Source organism: Rhinichthys klamathensis, unplaced genomic scaffold (assembly GCF_029890125.1).
Source record: "Rhinichthys klamathensis goyatoka isolate OS25496 unplaced genomic scaffold, OSU_Roscu_1.1 h1tg000139l_1, whole genome shotgun sequence".
Lineage (NCBI taxonomy): Eukaryota > Metazoa > Chordata > Actinopteri > Cypriniformes > Leuciscidae > Rhinichthys > Rhinichthys klamathensis.
In genome coordinates, this window is record NW_026606674.1 from 1266537 (window position 1) to 1287557 (window position 21021).

At 38.9% G+C, this 21021-nt stretch overlaps 1 protein-coding gene across 2 annotated transcripts in view; it reads left to right on the plus strand.

Annotated features, from left to right (window-relative positions):
• Positions 1–21021, plus strand: part of net1 (neuroepithelial cell transforming 1) — a 33765-nt gene that overhangs the window by 11602 nt on the left and 1142 nt on the right. The window contains exons 3-11 of one of the 2 annotated variants that reach the window (XM_056257532.1): positions 2035–2101; positions 8636–8698; positions 18583–18858; positions 19351–19413; positions 19602–19698; positions 19778–19854; positions 19952–20209; positions 20302–20472; positions 20777–20963. In XM_056257532.1, coding sequence (XP_056113507.1) covers positions 2035–2101; positions 8636–8698; positions 18583–18858; positions 19351–19413; positions 19602–19698; positions 19778–19854; positions 19952–20209; positions 20302–20472; positions 20777–20963 — 1259 coding nt within the window. Of the gene's footprint in view, positions 1–2034; positions 2102–8635; positions 8699–15518; positions 15818–18582; positions 18859–19350; positions 19414–19601; positions 19699–19777; positions 19855–19951; positions 20210–20301; positions 20473–20776; positions 20964–21021 lie in introns of those variants that run through there. The other variant, XM_056257533.1, reaches the window with a different exon arrangement.

Sequence of the window (21021 nt, forward strand, 5' to 3'; positions counted from 1 at the left end):
CAATATTCAATTAAGTTAAATGAGTCACATTTAATAATAATAATAATGTATATAGCGACTTTCCAACACCCAAGGTCACTTTACAAAGATAGGTTTAAGGAACAGAAGCAAAACTATTTGAATGAGTATTTCCGTGAGAACCAGCTTCTTTAACTTCACAATTACATTCTTTAGATTTATTTTACTCTAATTACCTATGCTCTCATATGCCACCTGCACTCATTCCCAAGTGACTGAAATAATAGACTACTGATGTAGAGATAGAAAGATGGGGGGGATGCCTGAAGAAACCACATCAGACCGAATAAGAGGAATTTGCTGAAACGCATACCTACACCTCTGCCAGGACCACAACCAGAGAACAATTGTCTTCATATCACAATGAATCATCACTAAAAATAGTGGGGAACAAAATGAAGTTTGCCCACACTTAATAAACATTTTAATATACACCCCCATATCTGTTATCTAAAAATTCATGCATGAGGATGAGTTAAGGTCTGTCAGCCTCCAAGGCAACTTCACTGCACATTAACTTAAATATTAAATTAATTAAAAAAAATATATATTATTATTAAATCTTTGATCAAAACAAAATGTATTCAGTTCAATACAATTCTGATTGGTCAATTGCAATGCTCTGATGACAGTTAAAGTGCATAATTGACAGTTGTCCTAGAGAACCAATTTCCTTTGTGCTTGTTTTGTATCTTGTATCACTCTGGTCTAGCTCTTCTTACATATTTGAGATGAAAATTTCAATATTCCAATGTATTTACTTGCACTACTGTACCGTTCAAAAGGTCAGAATTTTTTTATATAATTTTACTCAAGGATACATTAAATTGATCAAAAGTGAGAGTAAATATGTAATATATCAGTTTTCACAACATCAACAAGGAGCAGTACAGCTGTTTTCAATATTGGTAATATAAAATATTGGTTTCTTGAGCACCAAATCTGCATATTAGAATGATTTCTGAATGATCGTGACACTGAAGTCTGGAGTAATGATTAATTGTAATGATTCTATTATTTTAAATTGAAATAATATTACTGTTTTACTGTATTTTTGATCAAATAAATGAAACCTTGGTGAGCATAAGAAAATGTTCAAAAACATTTAAAAAAAAAAAAAAATTCTTGCCATCCCCTAAAATGTTGAATAGTAGTGCATTTATTTGGCAAGTAGCCATTTGAGAGACACAGGAAGTTACTACATTTTGAATCATTGGATTATGAAAGATCTTTTCTTTAGAATAACATACTGGCACATGATTCAGGATAATTCTTCAGTCTGTTTCAACATTGCTAAAATTAACAACCCAATGTTAAAACCACATTTGCCTTCATTTCTGAGGGCCTAAATTGATTTAATCAATCCTGTAGATTAGCTGATAATAAATGTGAAAATTTATCACAGGCTTTTTAGAAAAGATTAGACGGGGCTGTCCCATTATCATAGCTAAGCAGCGGCTCTTCTGAAAAAGGAACCCTGGGTATCTTTGCAAACATGACCTCGCTGAGACAGTTGTTACCAATCCCCAAATAAGGGCCCAGTTAACAATGAGGGGCAGTGCATTTGTGAGTAAAAGAGGACATGAAGGAGAGGGCACATGGGTGAAAGACAACAGAAACTGAGTGTTTTAGTGTGAGTTAGAGAGATCGGGGCTTAGTGACGCTCTCTCTATATCAGTTCTGCAGACGATGATGCAGTGTCACGGGAGACAGAGCTACACCAGGCTTGGTGTGTGGTACGTACAGGATGTGTCTTTACATTTATGGGCTTTTCTTATGAGCACACTGACATTGTTGGGTTACAAGCATACTAATAGATCTACAAGGTTTGGCTGCACGTTCTATGTCATTACTGCACAACCAGAGGTCTGGGTCTGGGTCTGGTTGGATGCTTTGTATTTGTCTGTTTTTCTCTATGAAGACTAAAGAGGGGATTCATTTTTTATTTCAAATGGCTTTTGAAGTGTAGCCTAATTTTTTTGAGAATCTTATTTTTCTTTGTTTTTCTTGCTGTAGGCCATCTTTGAGACGAGGAAGTTCTTTCACCTTCCTGACTCCTGGACCCCAGTGGGACTTCACGCTGGTGAGTAGTTTAAATTATGACATTCATATTTGTGAATTTAACTGAATGAGTGATTTAAAACTGCCTCTCCCACGAACCACAAGACAGACTTGACTCTTAGTTGATTCCAATAAAGTTTTACATTAGCATGTTAAATGTTATAACACAAGGATAACACTAATTCTTATACAATATTAGGCAGGATTTAATGATTAAAAAAATAGTGAAAAAATCAGCTTTTATCTGGTATTTCTAATATTTGCATTGTTTTTAATGATAATTGCTGATGGCAAGTTGACAACCATGATTAATGTAAAAAAAAAAAAACATTTATATCCAACATATTGTTTTAACACAATTTTTGTTAAAACAAATTTACAGACATGTTCAGATGTGAAGATATAAACTAAAAACATCTCAAATATATAATTCATTTAATTTTTATTTAAAATTAATTGAATTATAAGGATAATTTGTAAAAAATAAATATAGAAAGACTGAAAACAAGCGTGTGAACATAGAGCCGCAGTAGATCGCGTTTGAAAAACAATTAAAACTTAATAGTAGACAAATGCTATATAAAGAGAGCGGAGTGAAGGTACGCAGCAAGCTAACAGGCTTGATTAAAAAGACAGGAAAAATGATGCATTAGTGCACAAACATTCGCTGAAAACCACTGAGTACAGTGACTAAAAAACAATAATTTACTGCTGCTGTTATTAACTGCCTTTATATTTAGTGCTTCGCTTTGTAAAGACCGTTTTAATTTAATATTTCTGCGGTAGCACTATTTTAATCCATCACTTATGTTGCGAGCGAACTGATTGCGCAACCTGATGCTCGAGACGCAAAATACAGACATCCCAAGTCTCCCGGAAGTTCTGGAAGTCACCCGCATATTGATAGCGGCTCGCAAATTAGTTCAAACTCCCGGGATTTGAGCACGCAAGCAAGAGCGCGCATGCGAGACAGAAGAGACTGTGCTCCAAACCGTGTAGCGCGAGCGCGCGGCAGAGCAACGGAGGGAGAGAGACCTTGCGTGTGTGCCTCATGAAGCGTGTGTAAGACAGAGAGCATCCTGATTGGCCTGTTTCAACCAATCACCAGTAAACGCTCCCCGTGACGTAATCAGACCAACTAATCGATAATGACATTCGTTGACAACGATTTTCATAATCGATTATTATCGATTTTATCGATTAGTTGTTGCAGCCCTAGAATATACACAACAGATGACTTTTGTATTTTAAGTGACGTGAATGCTATAGCCCCATTAATAGTGCTTTACTACGGTTCATCCGTTTTCATGCCTCAAAAACTCTTGTAATACTGCACCCAAAAGGTCATTTTTGTTCAACTTTCCATCCTTTTCTTTTGCGCAAGTGTACTTTCCCCTTGCCCTTTATGAACATTTTGGCAGATATTGTTTTCCACTCAACCATCACGTTGTCACCAACTGATGACATCTTAATCCTCACATGACATCACGTGCCTCTGGTTCAGCGGATGCACAAATTGCCACTGATAAATTTCCATCAAACTGAACTGAACCCAACATAGCCCTCATTCCCACTGAATCAGTTAAGCAGTAAATGCAAATTAGTTTGTTATTGAACACCGAGTAGAGCATTCCAAAGTTTATGAAGGCCAAGCGAAATGCAATCCATCTCTCGTCTCATCTGTAGCGGGAAAGACGACGGACTGCTTTATCACATGCCAAAACGTTCCTTTGATATGTATTTTTTTATGAATACACACACATTAGCTCATCTAGGGGGCACATGGGCCTCATTAGGCTTCCAGCTCAAGCACCATTATCTCACCTTCAAAACCCTGCAGAGGTAAGAGTATTCCTCCCTCTTATTCCTGCTCAAACTCCTGGAACATGAAAGCAGAGAGTCTTTGTCATTAATGTGGAAATAGTTCTTCTAGTTAAGGCCGTCTACATGGCCACAGGGTGTCCGTGGTGGTGCAACAACAGATGGATTATGCAAGAAGCGGCCTGCAGAGCTGTGATACTGCCGGATTTCATTTTGACAGCACGTTGTGCCAACATGTGCTGATGACTTAAAGGAATCCGTCTCAGACATTGTCATTTTTTTTGTCTATTGTCATTAAGTTATTCCAATATTAAGTATTAAGACATATCGTATTGTTTACTCACAAGGAATGCAAGGCTGTTCCTTTGAAAATTGTTTATTGGTTTGGTGTTTTTCTTATGTAGTGTCTGGATTCGCGTTACAATGTGAGTCATACACTGATTATAAAAGATAAAGGAAGCAGATTGAGAGAGCTGGACTACATTCGTATTATAGAAAAAGAAAGTAGTTAGTTTGATCTTTTATTCTTTCTGAAGGTGACATGCTTAATGGGGAACAGGGTTTGCTCAATTGATTGCGTGAGTTTATTACAAGAATTCCTTGACTGCAGTCAGCATTTGTGCGCGAAATTACCTCCAGAAACTGATTTCGGACAGACTTCTGAGGCAGCATGAAGGATTAATGATCTACAACAAAATAGAAAGAGCTTTGGTGATAACTTAGCGGATAATTAATTACTACAATACTAATTTCTCGCTAAAAATGACATAAAAAGTGGAAAACGTTGGTCAAAAATGTACATTTACACACAAACTGACCACCAACCGCAACTTTCAGATGCCATCTTTATTTTTTAGCTTAACTGTCACAGACTGAATGCACAGAATTGTGGGATATCAAAGCCAGCAAAAGGATACGTCTATGCTGCCTTTAAAGATCTATCAGATGACGGTATCTCAGGAGACAGGAAGTGAAGCTAACTAGTGCTGCCACTAACGACTAATTTTCGAACGACTAATCTTTCGACTAATTTTTCGATTAGTCGACTAATCTAAACGACTAATTTAAAAAAAATCAAGTGTTTATTTCGTTGTGTCCATTTTATTTTGAACTCAACTGAAGGGCCAAAACATAAAATGTCACCTGTTCAAAAACATTATGTATTAACAATCTAAGCATTAAGTATCTGCATTTCCATTAGGCTATACCATATTAGTCAGAGTCCTAATCTAATCCTCTAATAACAAACATGTATGTATTACTTAAGTTAAATTAGCTCTTTGTTCTGCCCTAAAAAAATGTACAGTAAGCTAATAATGATTAGTTTATGTACATTTCTGAAAAGCATACTCTGAATAGTAAAGTAGATGCAATGCATTTTCTGTGAAAAGCGCTATACACTATGAGTCGCGCTGAAAGCAGGCAGGCACGCAGTTATGTAGCTCGCGTTTACACTTGCGTGCATGGCTGGCCCGTGCCGCGGTTCGCGTGAATGTGAAAGCAACACGGACTCGGGAGCGCTTGTTCAGGAAGTTAAGTAACCTGCCCATGCGTTTTAGCTGATTATGATGCATTCAGTTAAATAAAACACATGTAAGGGATGATAGTGTTGATGATTTACCTCGGATACGCGAGAGTTGAGTCTGCAATCAGGGCAACACATTTGGAAATCCACTGTCTCCTCAAAAGAGTCCGTTTGAAAAACACAATATATTGACCCGCGTTCTGTTTTCTATCATGTGCCGTGCACGTTTGCGATGGCATAAGATGCACGCAAACTCAACAGGGTTCGATAGAATTGAGTGTGAAACCAGACCAACGCTGCGGGGGGCGCCGGGAACAATCGCGCTCGCGCTCGGACTGCAGCAAACGAGCCCACTGTGAAAGCTCCGTCACCTGCCTCCGCAATTTTTCATATCAAAGCAGTGAAGGCGGGCGGGAACGTGAAGGAAAATGATAGCAGATAAACCAGCAGGGCGCGCACGGCGCTCAGACTGGTGTGTGGAGGTGAATTACAGTGAGCCGTTTGTGACGGGAGACCAAAAATAAATAGCGGTCAATAGTAAAACGACACGTCGACTAAAAAAATTGCCGTCGACTAATTTGCATGGTCGATTACGTCGACTAAGTCGACTAATCGCGGCAGCACTAAAGCTAACATGAGATTTCGGATGCGCCTTAACGCCTTCCGACTGTGGAATGCATCCTCCAAAGGCATCATTTTTAGCTTTCAGACGCAGCGGCATTTTCACCAAGCCATCTTATTTTTAAACTCCTTTCGACCAACAAGTCCACTGTTCACATCCAGTCAGCCGCATTACCATCTTACTTTTTTCCCCCTAATTGAATATCTAGTTTTACTTAGAAAATATCACATTACAGAAGTTAAATGGTATGTGAATACAGTTTCATGTTGACTATTTCATTCTTTGATTAAGACTTTTTCCCACTGATTAGTAATGTGTTCTTATTCTAACAGATGGGCTTCATGCGAATTGGTTTTGTCCAAATCTGTCAAATCACAATTAGCAATCACATATTATCCTGACCCATCATCTGCAAAACCTCTTCATCCCAGATCTTACTGACCCCTACAATATGCAGCGTCCCTGAAACGTGACTTTGATTGAGCTTGTTTGTAATAATCTAATTTTTTTCTGTGCCAGCAGCTGTTTGCTCTCATAAATTCTTTGCTGTAATATCCATTTATGGTTTGTCCACCAAGAACAGGCAGTTTGGAGCCAAAACATACACAGCCTGTCTATCACGTTGAACTTTTCTTCTTGTTCCTCTCAAGTTTTATTTCTTCTTGTAAAGCTTTAGTTTTATTCTTTTGAGTAATTTTGACGTTCCAGTGTTGACCAAATTATTTAATTTTACATGCATTTTTATCTGAAAGCACTAGCATTATCGGTGCAACTTCCCCTAGGTGTGTGTGATATAGATGTCTACGATAATATCATAATTGTTGTTTTAACTGCGACCTGACAGAAAACAAATAAAAACATACCTAGAGAGTGAGTCCATGCATGCACTGCGCCATGATGTAGCCTTTTAGGTTTAGGTTAGATTACTGCATGTGCACATTTAGAGTGCACGCTTTCACTGTGTGTTTTACTTGATCAAAACGCAGTAAAAATGCCACTGTATGAATACTATCGCTATTACGCAACTTCTGAAAGAGTACGGAATCTCCTGATTAAAACAGACGACAAAGCAGGAAAAAAAAAACATATGTAAAATAACTATTATTAATATTAAACAGCATATAAATAAAAAATGCCTAATGTTACAGAATGAAATGTTGACCAAGGACGAGGTATCAATGTTTTGATCATCGTTCTGAATCTGATCCAGCTGTAGTCTTTGACAAAAACGAAATTTTTGCTCAAAATAACACAAAAGTAGTCGCTTATCTGTGTTATCCATTAAAACGTTCAAAACCAAACACCTGTGATTCACTCAGAAGCTCAGCATCTGATTGGCCAGCAATCATTACTGACAACTAAAACCCTCCAATCAGGGTCTTGATTAATTATCCCCTATCGTCTATGAATGGGGATTTGCTAAATGATAGCTTGTCATTTATTGTTTTAGTGTTTGCTAACTTGTTTGCTGTGAATGGGTCTGATGTTAAATCAGCCTAATCTACTCATTGCTTCAATGAAACTCGAGGTGAGCTGGCTGCAGTGTTTGGTTTTGATCACGCGAATTTAAATATGCTTTCACACTATAAGAAAACAATAGGCTCATCAAGACTTCTGTTAGTGGCAGCAACATCAAGAATAGTGGCTTTTCAATTGATACTGGTCTCAAACAAAACCCTAATTGACTTACAAACTGGCCCTGTTTGTGAAATGTTGCTTATAAATGGTATAAAGCAGATTATGGGCACATTTGAGTTAAAACTACCACCTGTTTTTAAATGCGTAGCATACTTGTGATGGATTCAGAACTCACTCTCAATGGGTTTATCAGTCAAGATTTACATGCATTCAATTTCCCGCCCTCAACTTGTGACATTAATAATGATATTTTGCCTATTACATAAATAATGATGATAAAGTATTATGATAAAAAATAAAATTGTTTTATCAAATAATAATAATTCAATTTATAATAATAATAATAATAATAATAAAACCATGTGTCGTTATGACAGAAAATACAATTTTCCATATTCCATGTGGGCCTAGTTAAATGGAAGGACTGATGTCTTCTTGGGAGGTTCATTATGCTATAATTCAGCCACTTAAACGACCTGCCTTGAACAGTTTCGTGAAGTGGTTTCTTTTGGGAAAAGTCCAGTAAAGAGAACACAGGCCAATAACAGAGACCCTGAGGGCTCTCGGTGGCCATTGTAGTGCTGCAGAAATGTTTACAACCCCTTCACACCCTGCACACACTCTCCACAGGTAGAATGTTCACTAGACAGATGCCCCACCAGCCCCCGACTCCCACACACAGGTGCTAAAAGGCCTTAGGGATAATGATGTCCTTCCTGAATCTGACTGGACCTCCTTAGGAGCCATTGTAACCCATAATAAAACCAACTTTTCAGGACAGCACTTTGCATACTCTCAAGGAAACCAAAAGAAAAGTTTGGAAAAGTTGACAAAAGAATGTTTCCTTGGTTCCCCTCTCAAAGCCAGAACGTTTACATTTTTGTAAGTGTCCCTTTTAGTTTAGATGTGTATTGTGCTACAGATTCTTATAGACTGTTTTCTTTTTGCAGAAACGCAAGCGCAGAGAGAAGGACGATGCCGACGCAGTCAGTCTCTGCAGCTTTGACTTCAAGGTAAGAAAACCAGCTAAATAAAATAGGTTTCACAAGGCCAGATATGGCACATTTATCAAAATACACAAATCAAGAGGTCTTGCTTTTTAAACCATTTCCTGAAGTCAGTCTGCGTGGCTCAAAACAACATTAAAGTCTCATAACATCAAGAAAGACCAAAATAAAAAATTGCCCCCCTCTGTTGTATTTGTCAGCAAAATCAAAGCCATTTTACACAAGAATCCTAGATTAAATCATTTGTTGTGGCAGTATTCAAAGCCTTTTAACCTTAAACTTGTGGAATTTAATCTTTGAAAATCTTTCCTCTGATAAATCAAAAGGTCATTCCTCCATGATTACTGTCAGTAATTATCCTCATTTCAGCAAGGGCTTAATTGAGACGTGCTGCTGTGTAAACAGATTTTTTTTTGTTGCAATTTGACTCCCTGCTGATCTTGACTCCTCTCTGGTTTATTTTCATATTTTTTTCCATCTGAAATGGAACAGTTGACTTAATATGCATCCATAGCAACCGAAAATGTTTTTTTTGTGTGTTTTTTTTTACAGTTTAGTAAGAGGTCGTACTGAGCACACCCAAATCTTCTGTTTTTGACAGACAGGCAAACAATATAACTGAAATGACTTACATCAGTCTTGCGCCTACAAGATAAGAGAGCTCTGATTCACCAAGAGCCTTTATGCCTTGAGCAATGGAAAAAACTAGGCAAGGTTATTACACAAAAACAAAATATATCGTAACAAATCAATTTTTTTGTATCGTTTTGAATAGATTTCAAATAATGGATATATATAGACAAAGGAACACAAGACAACATTGATGAAATTTATCAGTACATGTATTGGTATACAATAGCATTATTTTGGACTTTGTAACTTTCATTGTATGGACAAAAACAGTTCATTAAAATATCTTCTTAGGTGTTTCACTGACGAAAACGTGGTAACATTAGTTTAGGGTCCAATTCTCACTATTAACTAGTTGCTTATTACCATGCATATTACTAGGATATTGGCTGTTTATTAGTATAAGGCCAATATTAATGCCTTAACTCTGCATGACCTTATTCTACATCCCTTAATCCTACCAATGCCTAAACTATACCTTTCTAACTATTAATAAGCAGTAATTAGGCAAAATCAGTTAATAGTTTGTTAATAGTGAGAATTGGACCCTAAAGTGTGACCGAAAACATTACAAACTTTTTAAAACATTGTGGAATTAAGCCTCAATTTCTTCAGTTCACATTTTTTAAATGTTTCTGTCACTTGTCCATTCTGCCCCAGACTATTGAGTGAAACTTGTTTCGCTAGACAGTGCAGTAAACAAAAGTTCCCAACTCCCTTCCCCACAGCACATCTTTGAGAATGCATATTGGGGAGGGGTGTGCTTTGTATAAATCACCTGTCCTGATGATGGTACCCTTTTTATTGCCCCATGCTTTCCCTTTAGGGCCTTGTTCTGATGAAATTACATTGTCATCCTGAGACTGTCAAAATGAGATTTGCCTTACTTTTCATATTCTGCATAACGTAACTGCAGAATTTGCACAATCAAGCCGAGAAGTGTCATAATGTTGCCTTTACGTAGTAGTCGAAGTTCTTTCCTGTATGGAGTGACTAATTTAGCTACAAGACTGACCAAACACTTTAGACCAGATTGCGATATATTGTTCAAGTCTGTGAGAAAGAGAAAGAAAGAGTCTGTACGTGTGTGTGGTATGCGTCCTGACTGTGTTGTGTGTCTGGTCAGAGGGGTGTGTTATTAGTTACCTGCTCTGTTTGGTGGCAACCATCTTTGTTGAGGGTGCATTGACTCAATCAGAGTTAAATATATTTGAGAAACATCTGGATGTTTGTGCTTTTTATCTGCAGATGGAGTTTTGGTGGCACGCCAAAGAAACCAAAAAAAAAAAAAAAAAAAGTAGTTGAAAGCAAATTATGGTTCCACACATTTAGTGAAACCACTATAGTGGTCAAAATGTTGACATTGGTTATTGTGCAAAATATTACGGTTTTTCTGCAAGTCACATTATAACTTAACACAAGTTTAGATATTATCTGTCTGTTGGTCTTCTAATTTTTCCTTTCAGTTTCTTCATTAATAAGAGGATGTTGCCAACTGACTGTTCTCTGGAACCGAGAAGCATTGTTAGGGATAGGGGATAGTTTTTCACCTTAAAACGAAACACTATGCTGTGATGTATATCATTATGGTGAAATAAAATTACTCCTATAGCCTAGTGTTTCGTTTTAAGGTGAACTACCCCCTATCCCTAACAATTCCTTTCAGTTTCTTCATTAATAAGAGGATGTTGCCAACTGACTGTTCTCTGGAACCGAGAAGCATTGTTAGGGATAGGGGATAGTTTTTCACCTTAAAACGAAACACTATGCTGTGATGTATATCATTATGGTGAAATAAAATTACTCCTATAGCCTAGTGTTTCGTTTTAAGGTGAACTACCCCCTATCCCTAACAATTCCTTTCAGTTTCTTCATTAATAAGAGGATGTTGCCAGCTGACTGTTTTCTGGAACTGAGAAGAATTGTTAGGGATAGGGGGTAGTTCACCTTAAAACGAAACACTAGGCTATAGGAGTAACTTTATTTCACCATAATGATATACATCACAGCATAGTTATTTTTGCTTAAATAAAGTTATGATGATATCATACTGAAGACAAGTATAGTCAGTAATAAAAAATAAATAAATAAACTAAGTACAAGTAATAGGACAAAACTAAAATGGAACAAAAGACACACATGAAATGGACCTGCTTGAAAAATTCAAGCACTAAAAAAATACTAGGCTACATAAATAAATTGTATAAAGTAATTAAATGTATAAACAAACACTGCATAGTCTTCACTGTGTAAATTATAAATGTATTCTTATTAAAGTTACAAAAGTGATTCAGTCAGGAGCAGTTTCTCTTTATCTTTTGATGTTTGATTATTTGCTGTTACTGCTTTTACTCTAAGAACGTATGCACTGATCTAATATACTGATACACATTCCGCTTTTTCTCAACCGTTTACGTTCACTAAAGACTGTTTACGAGGATACTCGCTAAGACGAGCATTAAGACACTTTTGACCGTTCAAGATCAATTAGGTGGCAAAAAGAACTCGGTCAGAAAAGACAGCGCTCAGAAATAATCTCAGACATTGCGCGCATATACAGAAATTAGCTCTTTTGCTGCTAATGCTAATGCGGCTAATTGCGCTTCAATGGTTTTTTTTATTTTTTAAATGGATACTGAATAAAAACAAACACATAAAATAGTGCTGAGCTTTATTACAAAATTTTTAAAACCGTACTGAACCATGAAAATGTACTGTACATTTTAAATATAAAAAATAATTATACCTTGATCACTCATGTTAGTGAATGTGTATTAGCTAATGTTAAGTGAAACAACTTTAAAATGCAAAAATGTATTAGTAAATGTTGAAATTAACAAATTAAACAATACTTTTATTAACCTAAGTTAATGTTAGAAATGGACTCCTATTGTACAGTGTTACCATTTCATATAAATCCAAACAGTCATATGCTTAAAGATGGCCATCTTTAAATATCTACATAAACGCCAAAGCAATTTAACACATGTATATTGTGTGTGTGTGTGTGTGTGTGTATGTATATATATATATATATATATATACACACACACACACATACATACACACACTTAATTTGCTTCTATTTTAGAACACTTTATTATCTAATCAAAACAACAAAATATGTATTGCAGTGACGATGAAAATAAAAACGGAAATCGGATGTATTTCTGATTTGTTTACGTTTCTGTCGGCTGCATGACAATATAGTTTGCTTTCTCGCGTCACTAGCTTTATATATGCAACTTCACTGCATAACAAATGCATAAGTGACCAGTTGGATATAAAGTAATGAAAATAGATGGTAATCGTGACATTAAACATTTGGTTCTGGTTTGTGTGTATTTTTGTCACATTGTTTTAACCGCTTGAGGTACTAATGATAAAATCCTCTCAGCCTCGACGGCAAACACACTGCTGTTCTCCACTAATGCAACAGTCAACAAAAGTATTACTTTATAATAATATGAAAACACTACTGTAGCGAACTGTATAACATACCGTTTTATTATCTGTTTTAAATCTGGATCTAAAATGTCACACTGTGCAGTCCTCAGCCTCGCGTGTCAAAACAAACTCCACGAGGTGTCAGTGATAGTTTTTATTTCGCCTCTAGAGGTCGCTCTCATACTGGGCAATGACAGCGGACCCTTCTCCAGCTCCAGCAATGGACGCAACCCGGAAAAACTATCGGTATGGATTTGTGCCGGTAAAAGATTGTTCCAGCAATCGGTTATCGGTGCCGATCAATCGGTAAACCTCTATTTAACATGTATTTGGGAACACAATGTGCTCCAGTTATGCATTATCACATTCGCATAATCCGACATTTTGTGGACAGATGATTTGAGCACTTCATTGAGACGTGTTTGACTGTTTGTAAACCTGTTTCGCAGAAACTGCCGCTTTTCTCCAAAGTAAAAGCTCAAGGGTTTATCGCTTTCAATTGAAGAAATTAGGACAAAAGTATCGCAATTTCCCTACTGTAAAGTGAAATAACATGCCTGTCATTTTATTCCATTTCCATGCATTTGTTTTAAATAAAATAATACTTCATTTTTAGTATTATTATTATAATAAGAACACAAACAGGATGAATGAAGAATGGGGCATGAAGTGATGGCAGCAAATGATAGTGATTCCAGCGTAAAACAGTTGGGGTTTCCTGTGTTGATATACACCAACACACTCAGACGTCACCGGCATCTACAGTCTATACCCAGTACAGGCTTGTCTTGTAACCACACCTTTGTTATAGTGGATGAATACTGGTACCTTTACGGATACAATTTCCTCCTCCACTGATGAGAAATTAGAAGCTTTCAAAGAACTTGGACGAAAGAGGTTAGGTGGCTTTATTGTTCCCAGTTGCAAGCTGTGTTTTTTACACTGCTAATCAAAGTCTGTACAAGTACAGATGATGCATCCTGGAACAGTAATACAATTTTAAATGCCGTTTCAGTCACCTAGGCTGCAGTGCCATTGAATTATCCACCAGGGGGCAGCACTATGATCCACTACACATCGTTCCGCTTGCTGCCTATTCAACTGAGGTTTATCAGATCAGAGCGTAGCAAGTTAGCTCACATTTTTCCCGTCAGGCAAGCTCACACACGGCCCACATAAAGTGAGTCACTCTTGTGTGATGGTGTTTAGCACTAAAGTAGGAGTGCTGTGTTTGTGCTTCACACCCAGATGTCCAGCTGTCATGTGTGTCGAGGTGTTAGCCCGCAGGGGGTGCAGGCTGAGCCGCACTCTCATGCAATATGGCTGCCACACCTCTCATCAAAACACACCGAGAACAGTATGAAAGTGTCTCCCCATGGGATGAGTAATGAAGGAACCCTGTTATTGACTTCACTCATACTGATATTCAACTTTCAACCATACATATGTTCATTTTTTGTGCACAACTGTTATGGTGCAGTACTGCTTAGTCATAATTAAACAATTTATTTAATTCATTTATTAAATATTAAATTGTTAAAATCATCTATCTTTGTTTAATCTCCTCACTTTTTGGAGATACACACAGATTTGTTATGAACACAGGTATTGAGTAATGTTTTGAATAATAGAATAAAGTGTAAACTGAATGCAGTTTACATTAGCAAATAACTGCTTCCGTTTGACTCGTCCACTGAGTGGAAAGTGTCCTGATCCGAACACACTAATGCATGTCCTGTTTCACACTCTTGTATTGACACAGGAGGGTAAGCTTAGAGTCTGCACATCGTTCATCTCCATTTGCTTAACGCACCCCAATGCTTTCACACATTTTAACACAAATCTCTATTAAAACCCACTGACACATCATGCTAGTCCATTTGCGTAGCTAAAGTTATTACCACTGCTGACCGTGTGGGAAGGTAGCAGTAAAAGTTTTGGGTCTGTAGTGAACCTTATTCCTTGGTCACACAAATGTGGAGATCAACAGGTGTGCGGCTTTGAAAAATAGACTGAGAAAAGCAGCTTTTGTTAAGCAGGATGTGTTTACTGCGTGGTCTGGGTCAGTTTCTGGTTCGGATCGCTGAAACTTTTTGAGACTCATCAGACCTTCCCACACACCTCCAATACACAGACAGCCACCAGTGCTCTGTGTGCATGTGACCCCCTCAGCCCTGATTGATATTGTAATTGATCATCCCCCTCCCCTGCTGATGAGTGGGTGATAACGACCCAGGTCTTCATTAGGCAGATCTCAAAGCAAATATGCTTGTCACTTTACACCCTTCATGCAACTCAGACATACATAAACAATCCACTTTGCATAGTGAAAGCAAGTCTGTTTCTAATAGCAAAAAAACTTATTTCCATTTCATCTTGAAACATGTACTGCAAACTGGGGAATTTGTGAGGTTTTAGTTGGTTTATTTGTTTGTTTTGAGGTCCAAAATTACTTTGACAGTTTAAGTCATAATATTTTAAAGGCAGATTTATTTATTTTTTGCTACAAAAGGTTTTGTAAGCTTTCCTGCTTTATGGATGGTAACATTTTGACACTACTGAAACGTAGAAATATAGTATCTAGAAGGCAAATGTTAGCTTTGTTGATGTGAGGTAGCAGAGAGTCAGGTTTCTCAGACTTTGTCTGTTCAGAGTCATTTACATATCCCCAACTCCTTCCTCTTGCCATTGGTGAGTTTACAGTGACTCCACCCTTTTAAAACTCTGTATATAAGCACTCCCTACCTCTCACATCACTAGAACAAAGTTAGAGCACACACACCAAGAGTGTGTTTAGAAGTTAGAAAGCTCCGCTTAGGCGGACAATCACGAGTTGGGGGGGACGTTGAGGTTTTTAGACCTCTTATGTTACATCACGTTTTTATTTAAGAATCACTTGTGGATTATTGCCCACCCTTGGAAATAACAGAAACCAACCAGTGGATTTTATTGAAAGAAATGGTGGCTTACGATGAACCTTGTGTGGTACCTATCAAACGGACTTTACAGAAGATAGACTATCAGAACCAGATTTACAAAGAACTAGAGGTGAGACCCAAAGACGATTAATCACAAATGCTGTCCTGTTGTTTCTTTTTGCTCTTTGTTTTGCTTGATAAAAGCATGTTTGAGTTTCTACACTTTCTTTATCAGCCTAGTCAGAACCTTGCCCTGTTGTTATCTTGTATGCACACTGGCCTTTAAAGGAGTAAAAATCACAGGTGTGTTTCTCAAGAGTGTGTGTTTGGTGGGGCAGGAGCTGAGTGTGTGAGTGCTCTGCAAATCAACGAGGCTAAAGGTCAACTTAAGTAGTCATTGAATTACTGGATTACGTTGGAACAGTTATAAACATTTTTAGAAATTGTCTTGCCCATTATGGTGGCTAAATATGCATATACAGAATGTTTAAAGCCTGTGTGTTTGGTTGTACACCTAAGCAGAAGTTTCACATATTTACTAATGGTTTGAAGGGACCCTTCAGGGCTTTTTCAGCATGCAAAGATTTAAGAGCTTTCTAGATGTCTGAAAGCAGTCACATCCTGTAGCCCAGGTATGCTTGAGCCCTGCTCTGAGCATTTGGAAATGTATTCAAGACCCAGAAAGAGGCTTTAATCTTACTTCTCTTCAGCAGGCTGCTATTCCTATTTGTGGTTTCAACTCTGATTCGGAAGTGGCCACAGAAAGGGTTTAGTTGTCGGGAAGGCTAGCAGAAGTAGCAAATTATGAATGAATCAGGAGATTTTTAGGAAGTTGTGGCTCAAAGCTGAGGGACTTTGCTTTAGTCACAACAATAGTTTATTTAGTTCCCTCCATTGATTTTATAAATCACATGCATTACCTATTCCAGGTAATCGAACAATAAGTTTTATTTGTATGGCTTGCCAGTAAGATTTAGATAGATTTAGATTTAAATAATCTAATCCGTCCATCAGAGGGATTTTGAAGAACAGAAACAATACCATAGACTTCCATTGTTTTTATGTACAGCTAATTATAATGATAACTCATAAAAAGGAATCCTTTAATTTAAAATTTTTTTTTACTTAATTTTGTTTTACCTTTGAGATTTTATCACATTTAGCATCATTTAGTGACAATTATGTCTCCAAAGTTTACCTAAGCAAACAAAATGTTACATAGCAGTGGTCTAAACTTTAGTTCCTGTGGGGGAGGCTTCCCCCTGCTATGTTCTCCCATTCCAACTCTCCAGGGGGGGTCCCTAAAAAGTCAACACAACCAGAAATATCTACACTATCTGTCTGTCTACATTTTGCTCTTTCCACACGATGATCTATAATTTCAAGAAAAGAGAGAACAAAAGTGTTTGTTATTGCAGGGATTCCCTAAACAGCAGGAAGAGCACAATGGGCAGCAGGAATGCTCTGATTATTCGCGTTGAGCCACTAATCGCTCACACAGGTACTGCTGTGGTCTTTTGAATTTAGTGTTTAGTCAGACTGCTTCCTCCGCATTCTGTCTCCCCAACGTCTTGTGTTTTTGCCCACCGTTGGAGAAGGTTCAGATGTGGTCTTCATGTTTACTTGCATGATATGTTACAGCGGAGGAAGGACAGGCGGGCAGAACTGGGCGGCCAAGTTCAGTTGGGCTTGGGCCACAGTTGCAGTTCCCACTAAAGTGAAGTTGTAGATCTGCTTGGCAGCTGTCTCCGCCGGTCAGTGGAATTGTGTGGTTTCACTTTGCCAAGATGAGAACACCACATCCCTTTTTATATATTTTCAGCAGCTGGAAAACCATCCAGCACTGGAAAATCTATTGAAATGTGCATTTTAAAAAGTGCCAAGCACATAGTGCTTTTTGTCCCCGCCGCTTGAAAGACACAAACACTTTTTGACGACAAAGCTCACATTGTTCCAGGAACGGTAGAAGTTTTTTTCAGTCAGATCTCTCGAGTGAGTGTAGGATCAACGTCTCAGATCTGTTTTGCTTTGATCCCCCTCCCCTCTCCTCTCAGGTCTGTTGAGGTTGGCTGGAGGCCCAGCCATTATGGATGTAGGGTTTGAGAGTGCTCACCTCCTCCTCTTCCAGGGGGTTCAGGTGCGCCTGTATCTCTCACGCGAGGGCTACAGGGCCTGCCTCAACACGAAACCATAAACAGCTCTTAATGGAAGAAAGGAAAGAGAAGAGGGGGGTAGAGTGCTGCCTGTTTACAAGGCCTGGGTCAAATCTGTAACTTACCATGGTGGTCCCTCTGACCCAAATGAATACACACAACCAATGTTGTCAAACTCCCCCTTGAAAGAGCAAATGTATCTATTAAGTGATCTGATTTGGAGACCTGTTTGCTATAGTTAGGCCATGATGTCGAATGTGTGTGTGGGTCATCAGCGTGGGACAGCTGACTGGAGTACCCTACATTCCAGTCATGCCTCTTGAACCCTGGGTGTCCAGGGCTGCAGTCAGAGAGGGTTTTGTTCGTGTTTGTATGCGTGTATGTGTGTATATATTGAGAGAGAGAGAGAGAGAGAGAGAGAATTTTTTTTGCTGAGAGGGTCAATCACACTTGATGGGCATAACAGCTGCTAACTCAAGAGGTTGGAGCTTCTGCCTAGCTGTCTGTCGCCCAGGAAACACCAATCAACCTGACCTGCAGATGACCCCTTCATAACCGCACCAGTGAGGAGTTTATCCTGTGAATTAAACTATGGCCTCTGTTTAAGTGAGGTGGCAACTTGTGGTCTCAACTTTAGCCTTCTTGTATTGGCAGTTGTGCATTTAATGAAGCACTAAGGAATCTGTTGTGGTCCGTAGAGGGTGATTAAGTTTTAACGTTTATTTTCATCCATGTCTCATAGGAACCCTGTACCAAGCGTGTGAGGCCTCTTGGCCGAGTGACCTCGCTGGCGAACCTCATCTCTCCCGCGAAGAATGGGGCCGTCCGACGCTTCGGCCAGACCCTCCAGGCCTCGTTCCGAGGTGATGGGCGGTCTCCGGGCGTGCCCCAGCAGAAGCCCTGCAGCAAAGCCGCAGCTCCCACACCACCCAAACGCCGCAACAGCACGCTCTGGTCCGAGACTCTGGACGTCCACCAGAAAGGAACCTTTTCCACCAAAGAGATTAAGAGACAAGAGGTGAGTACAGATGGAACTACGGAATCCAGACAGCACTGTAAAACCTAGACTATTAAATCCACTCTTAGTCTCCCTGCCAGACGCTACTGAATCAGGCCTGTGAGACTTATGAAACCCAAAGGGCCTGGGGCTTGGAAAGTGCCCTGTTCTTTTTCTCCCTCTGTTTTTATTCTCCATCGCTCTACCGCTCTCATTCTGGCTGTGTTTTTTTGGCGTGTGTTCTTAACACGCAATGGAATGGAGCGGAGAGAGTCTGGCTGTATTCTGCCGTCTCAGAGTCAGACGTACAGTGCTAACATAGACTGGCTGGTCTGACGCACAAAACCTCCACCTCTCATTCACAACTAGACTTAGTAATCAGACATTACAGCAAACTGTGAGCCCCTCAAATATTTCCCACCAAAGAGAGAATCTGATTGATATGTAGGGGCTTGACTAAAAATACTTGAACTATCTTCTTAGTTTTGAATGTGTTGTTTACCGTCTCTCCAGGCAATTTTTGAGCTGTCTCGGGGAGAACAGGACCTGATTGAAGACCTGAAGTTAGCCCGAAAGGTTTGTACATTTCAATTTTTAGTTGGAACATTTAAAGCAAATAGACCAAATAAGTTCTTGGCTGTGCTTTCAGAGTTAGACATATTGGCTGGCTTCCTTCCTCCATTTATAGACAAAAATGTCTCTCTCTTTAAAATTAGAGGCTGTAGCTATTATTTACTCATTATTTTTTCATTTTGTGTGTCCAGGCGTACCATGATCCCATGCTGAAACTTTCTATCATGTCTGAGGAGGAGCTGACAGCCATCTTTGGAGACTTGGATGCATATATTCCTCTTCACGAAGGTAGAGATCTTACCCGGACATCTTATTTTAGCATAAATAATTGTGACAAGTAGTGCTAACTTATTCTTTACCCAATCAGATCTTCTCGCTCAGTTGGCGAAGGCTACAGGCCGAAATGGTACAGTGGGACAGATCGGCAAGATTGTTGTGAACTGGGTAAGTATCTTTTTACTGTCTTTATATTATTATGAAATGCACATGAATTGTTGAACATTGTAAGAGTCTTAAGACTAACTCTCGCTTTCCTCCACAGCTGCCCGGGTTAAATGCGTATAGGGCATATTGCAGTAACCAGTTAGCCGCAAAAGCCTTGCTTGACCAGAAGAAACAAGACCCAAGAGTTCAGGACTTCTTACAGCGCTGCCTTGAGTCACCTTTCAGCAGGAAACTAGACTTGTGGAGCTTCTTGGACATCCCTCGTTCACGATTGGTCAAATACCCCCTTCTTCTGAAAGAGATTTTAAGACACACACCACCAGAACATCCAGACACAGCAAGCCTTGAGCAGGCGGTAAGTACAAACACACATCTTGCAACTGTAGGCTTTCAAATTGAGTTTAAGTGACATTTGGTGTTAATGCTGCCTTTGTTTCTCTTTTCCAGATAAGCATTATTCAGGCTGTGTTGGCTGACATCAACATGAAGAAAGGAGAGTCAGAATGTCAATACTATATCGACAAGCTGGAATATTTGGATGATAGACAGAAAGACCCACACATAGAGCAGTGCAAAAGCCTGCTTTGCCATGGTGAACTTCGCAACAAAAGTGGCACGGTGAGTTTGTCTTCCACACAAACACACCCATAACAGTCTGAACCACTGGGGGCAAATCATTTCTGACTTTCATTTTCTGGAAATATAAACACTAAAGCCACCATATTCCAAATAAGGCCATCAGAGGGAAGGAATTGGCTCCCTTTACCTCTCAAAGACATGACACAATGACAGGGGAATCTTTGAGAGTGCCAGGGGAGAAAACTGTTAAAACTTGCAAATCAGTCCAATGTTCAAACAACATGTCAATAACCAGACCTCTCTTTTTCCTTTGCCTTCTTTTTTCCTCCATTTTTCTCCTTAGAAGTTGCACGTTTTTCTGTTCACGGAGGTTCTGGTCTTGACCCGGCCTGTGACACGGAATGACCGGCATTGTTTCCAAGTGTACCGCCAGCCAATCCCGGTGCAGGACCTCGTATTGGAAGACCTGCAGGACGGAGACGTTCGCATGGGCGGCTCATTCCGAGGGGCCTTTAGTAATGCAGATAAAGGTAAGGTTAATGCCTCTCAGTGTCAGGCTGATCACACCATTTCCTTTATAATTCCATT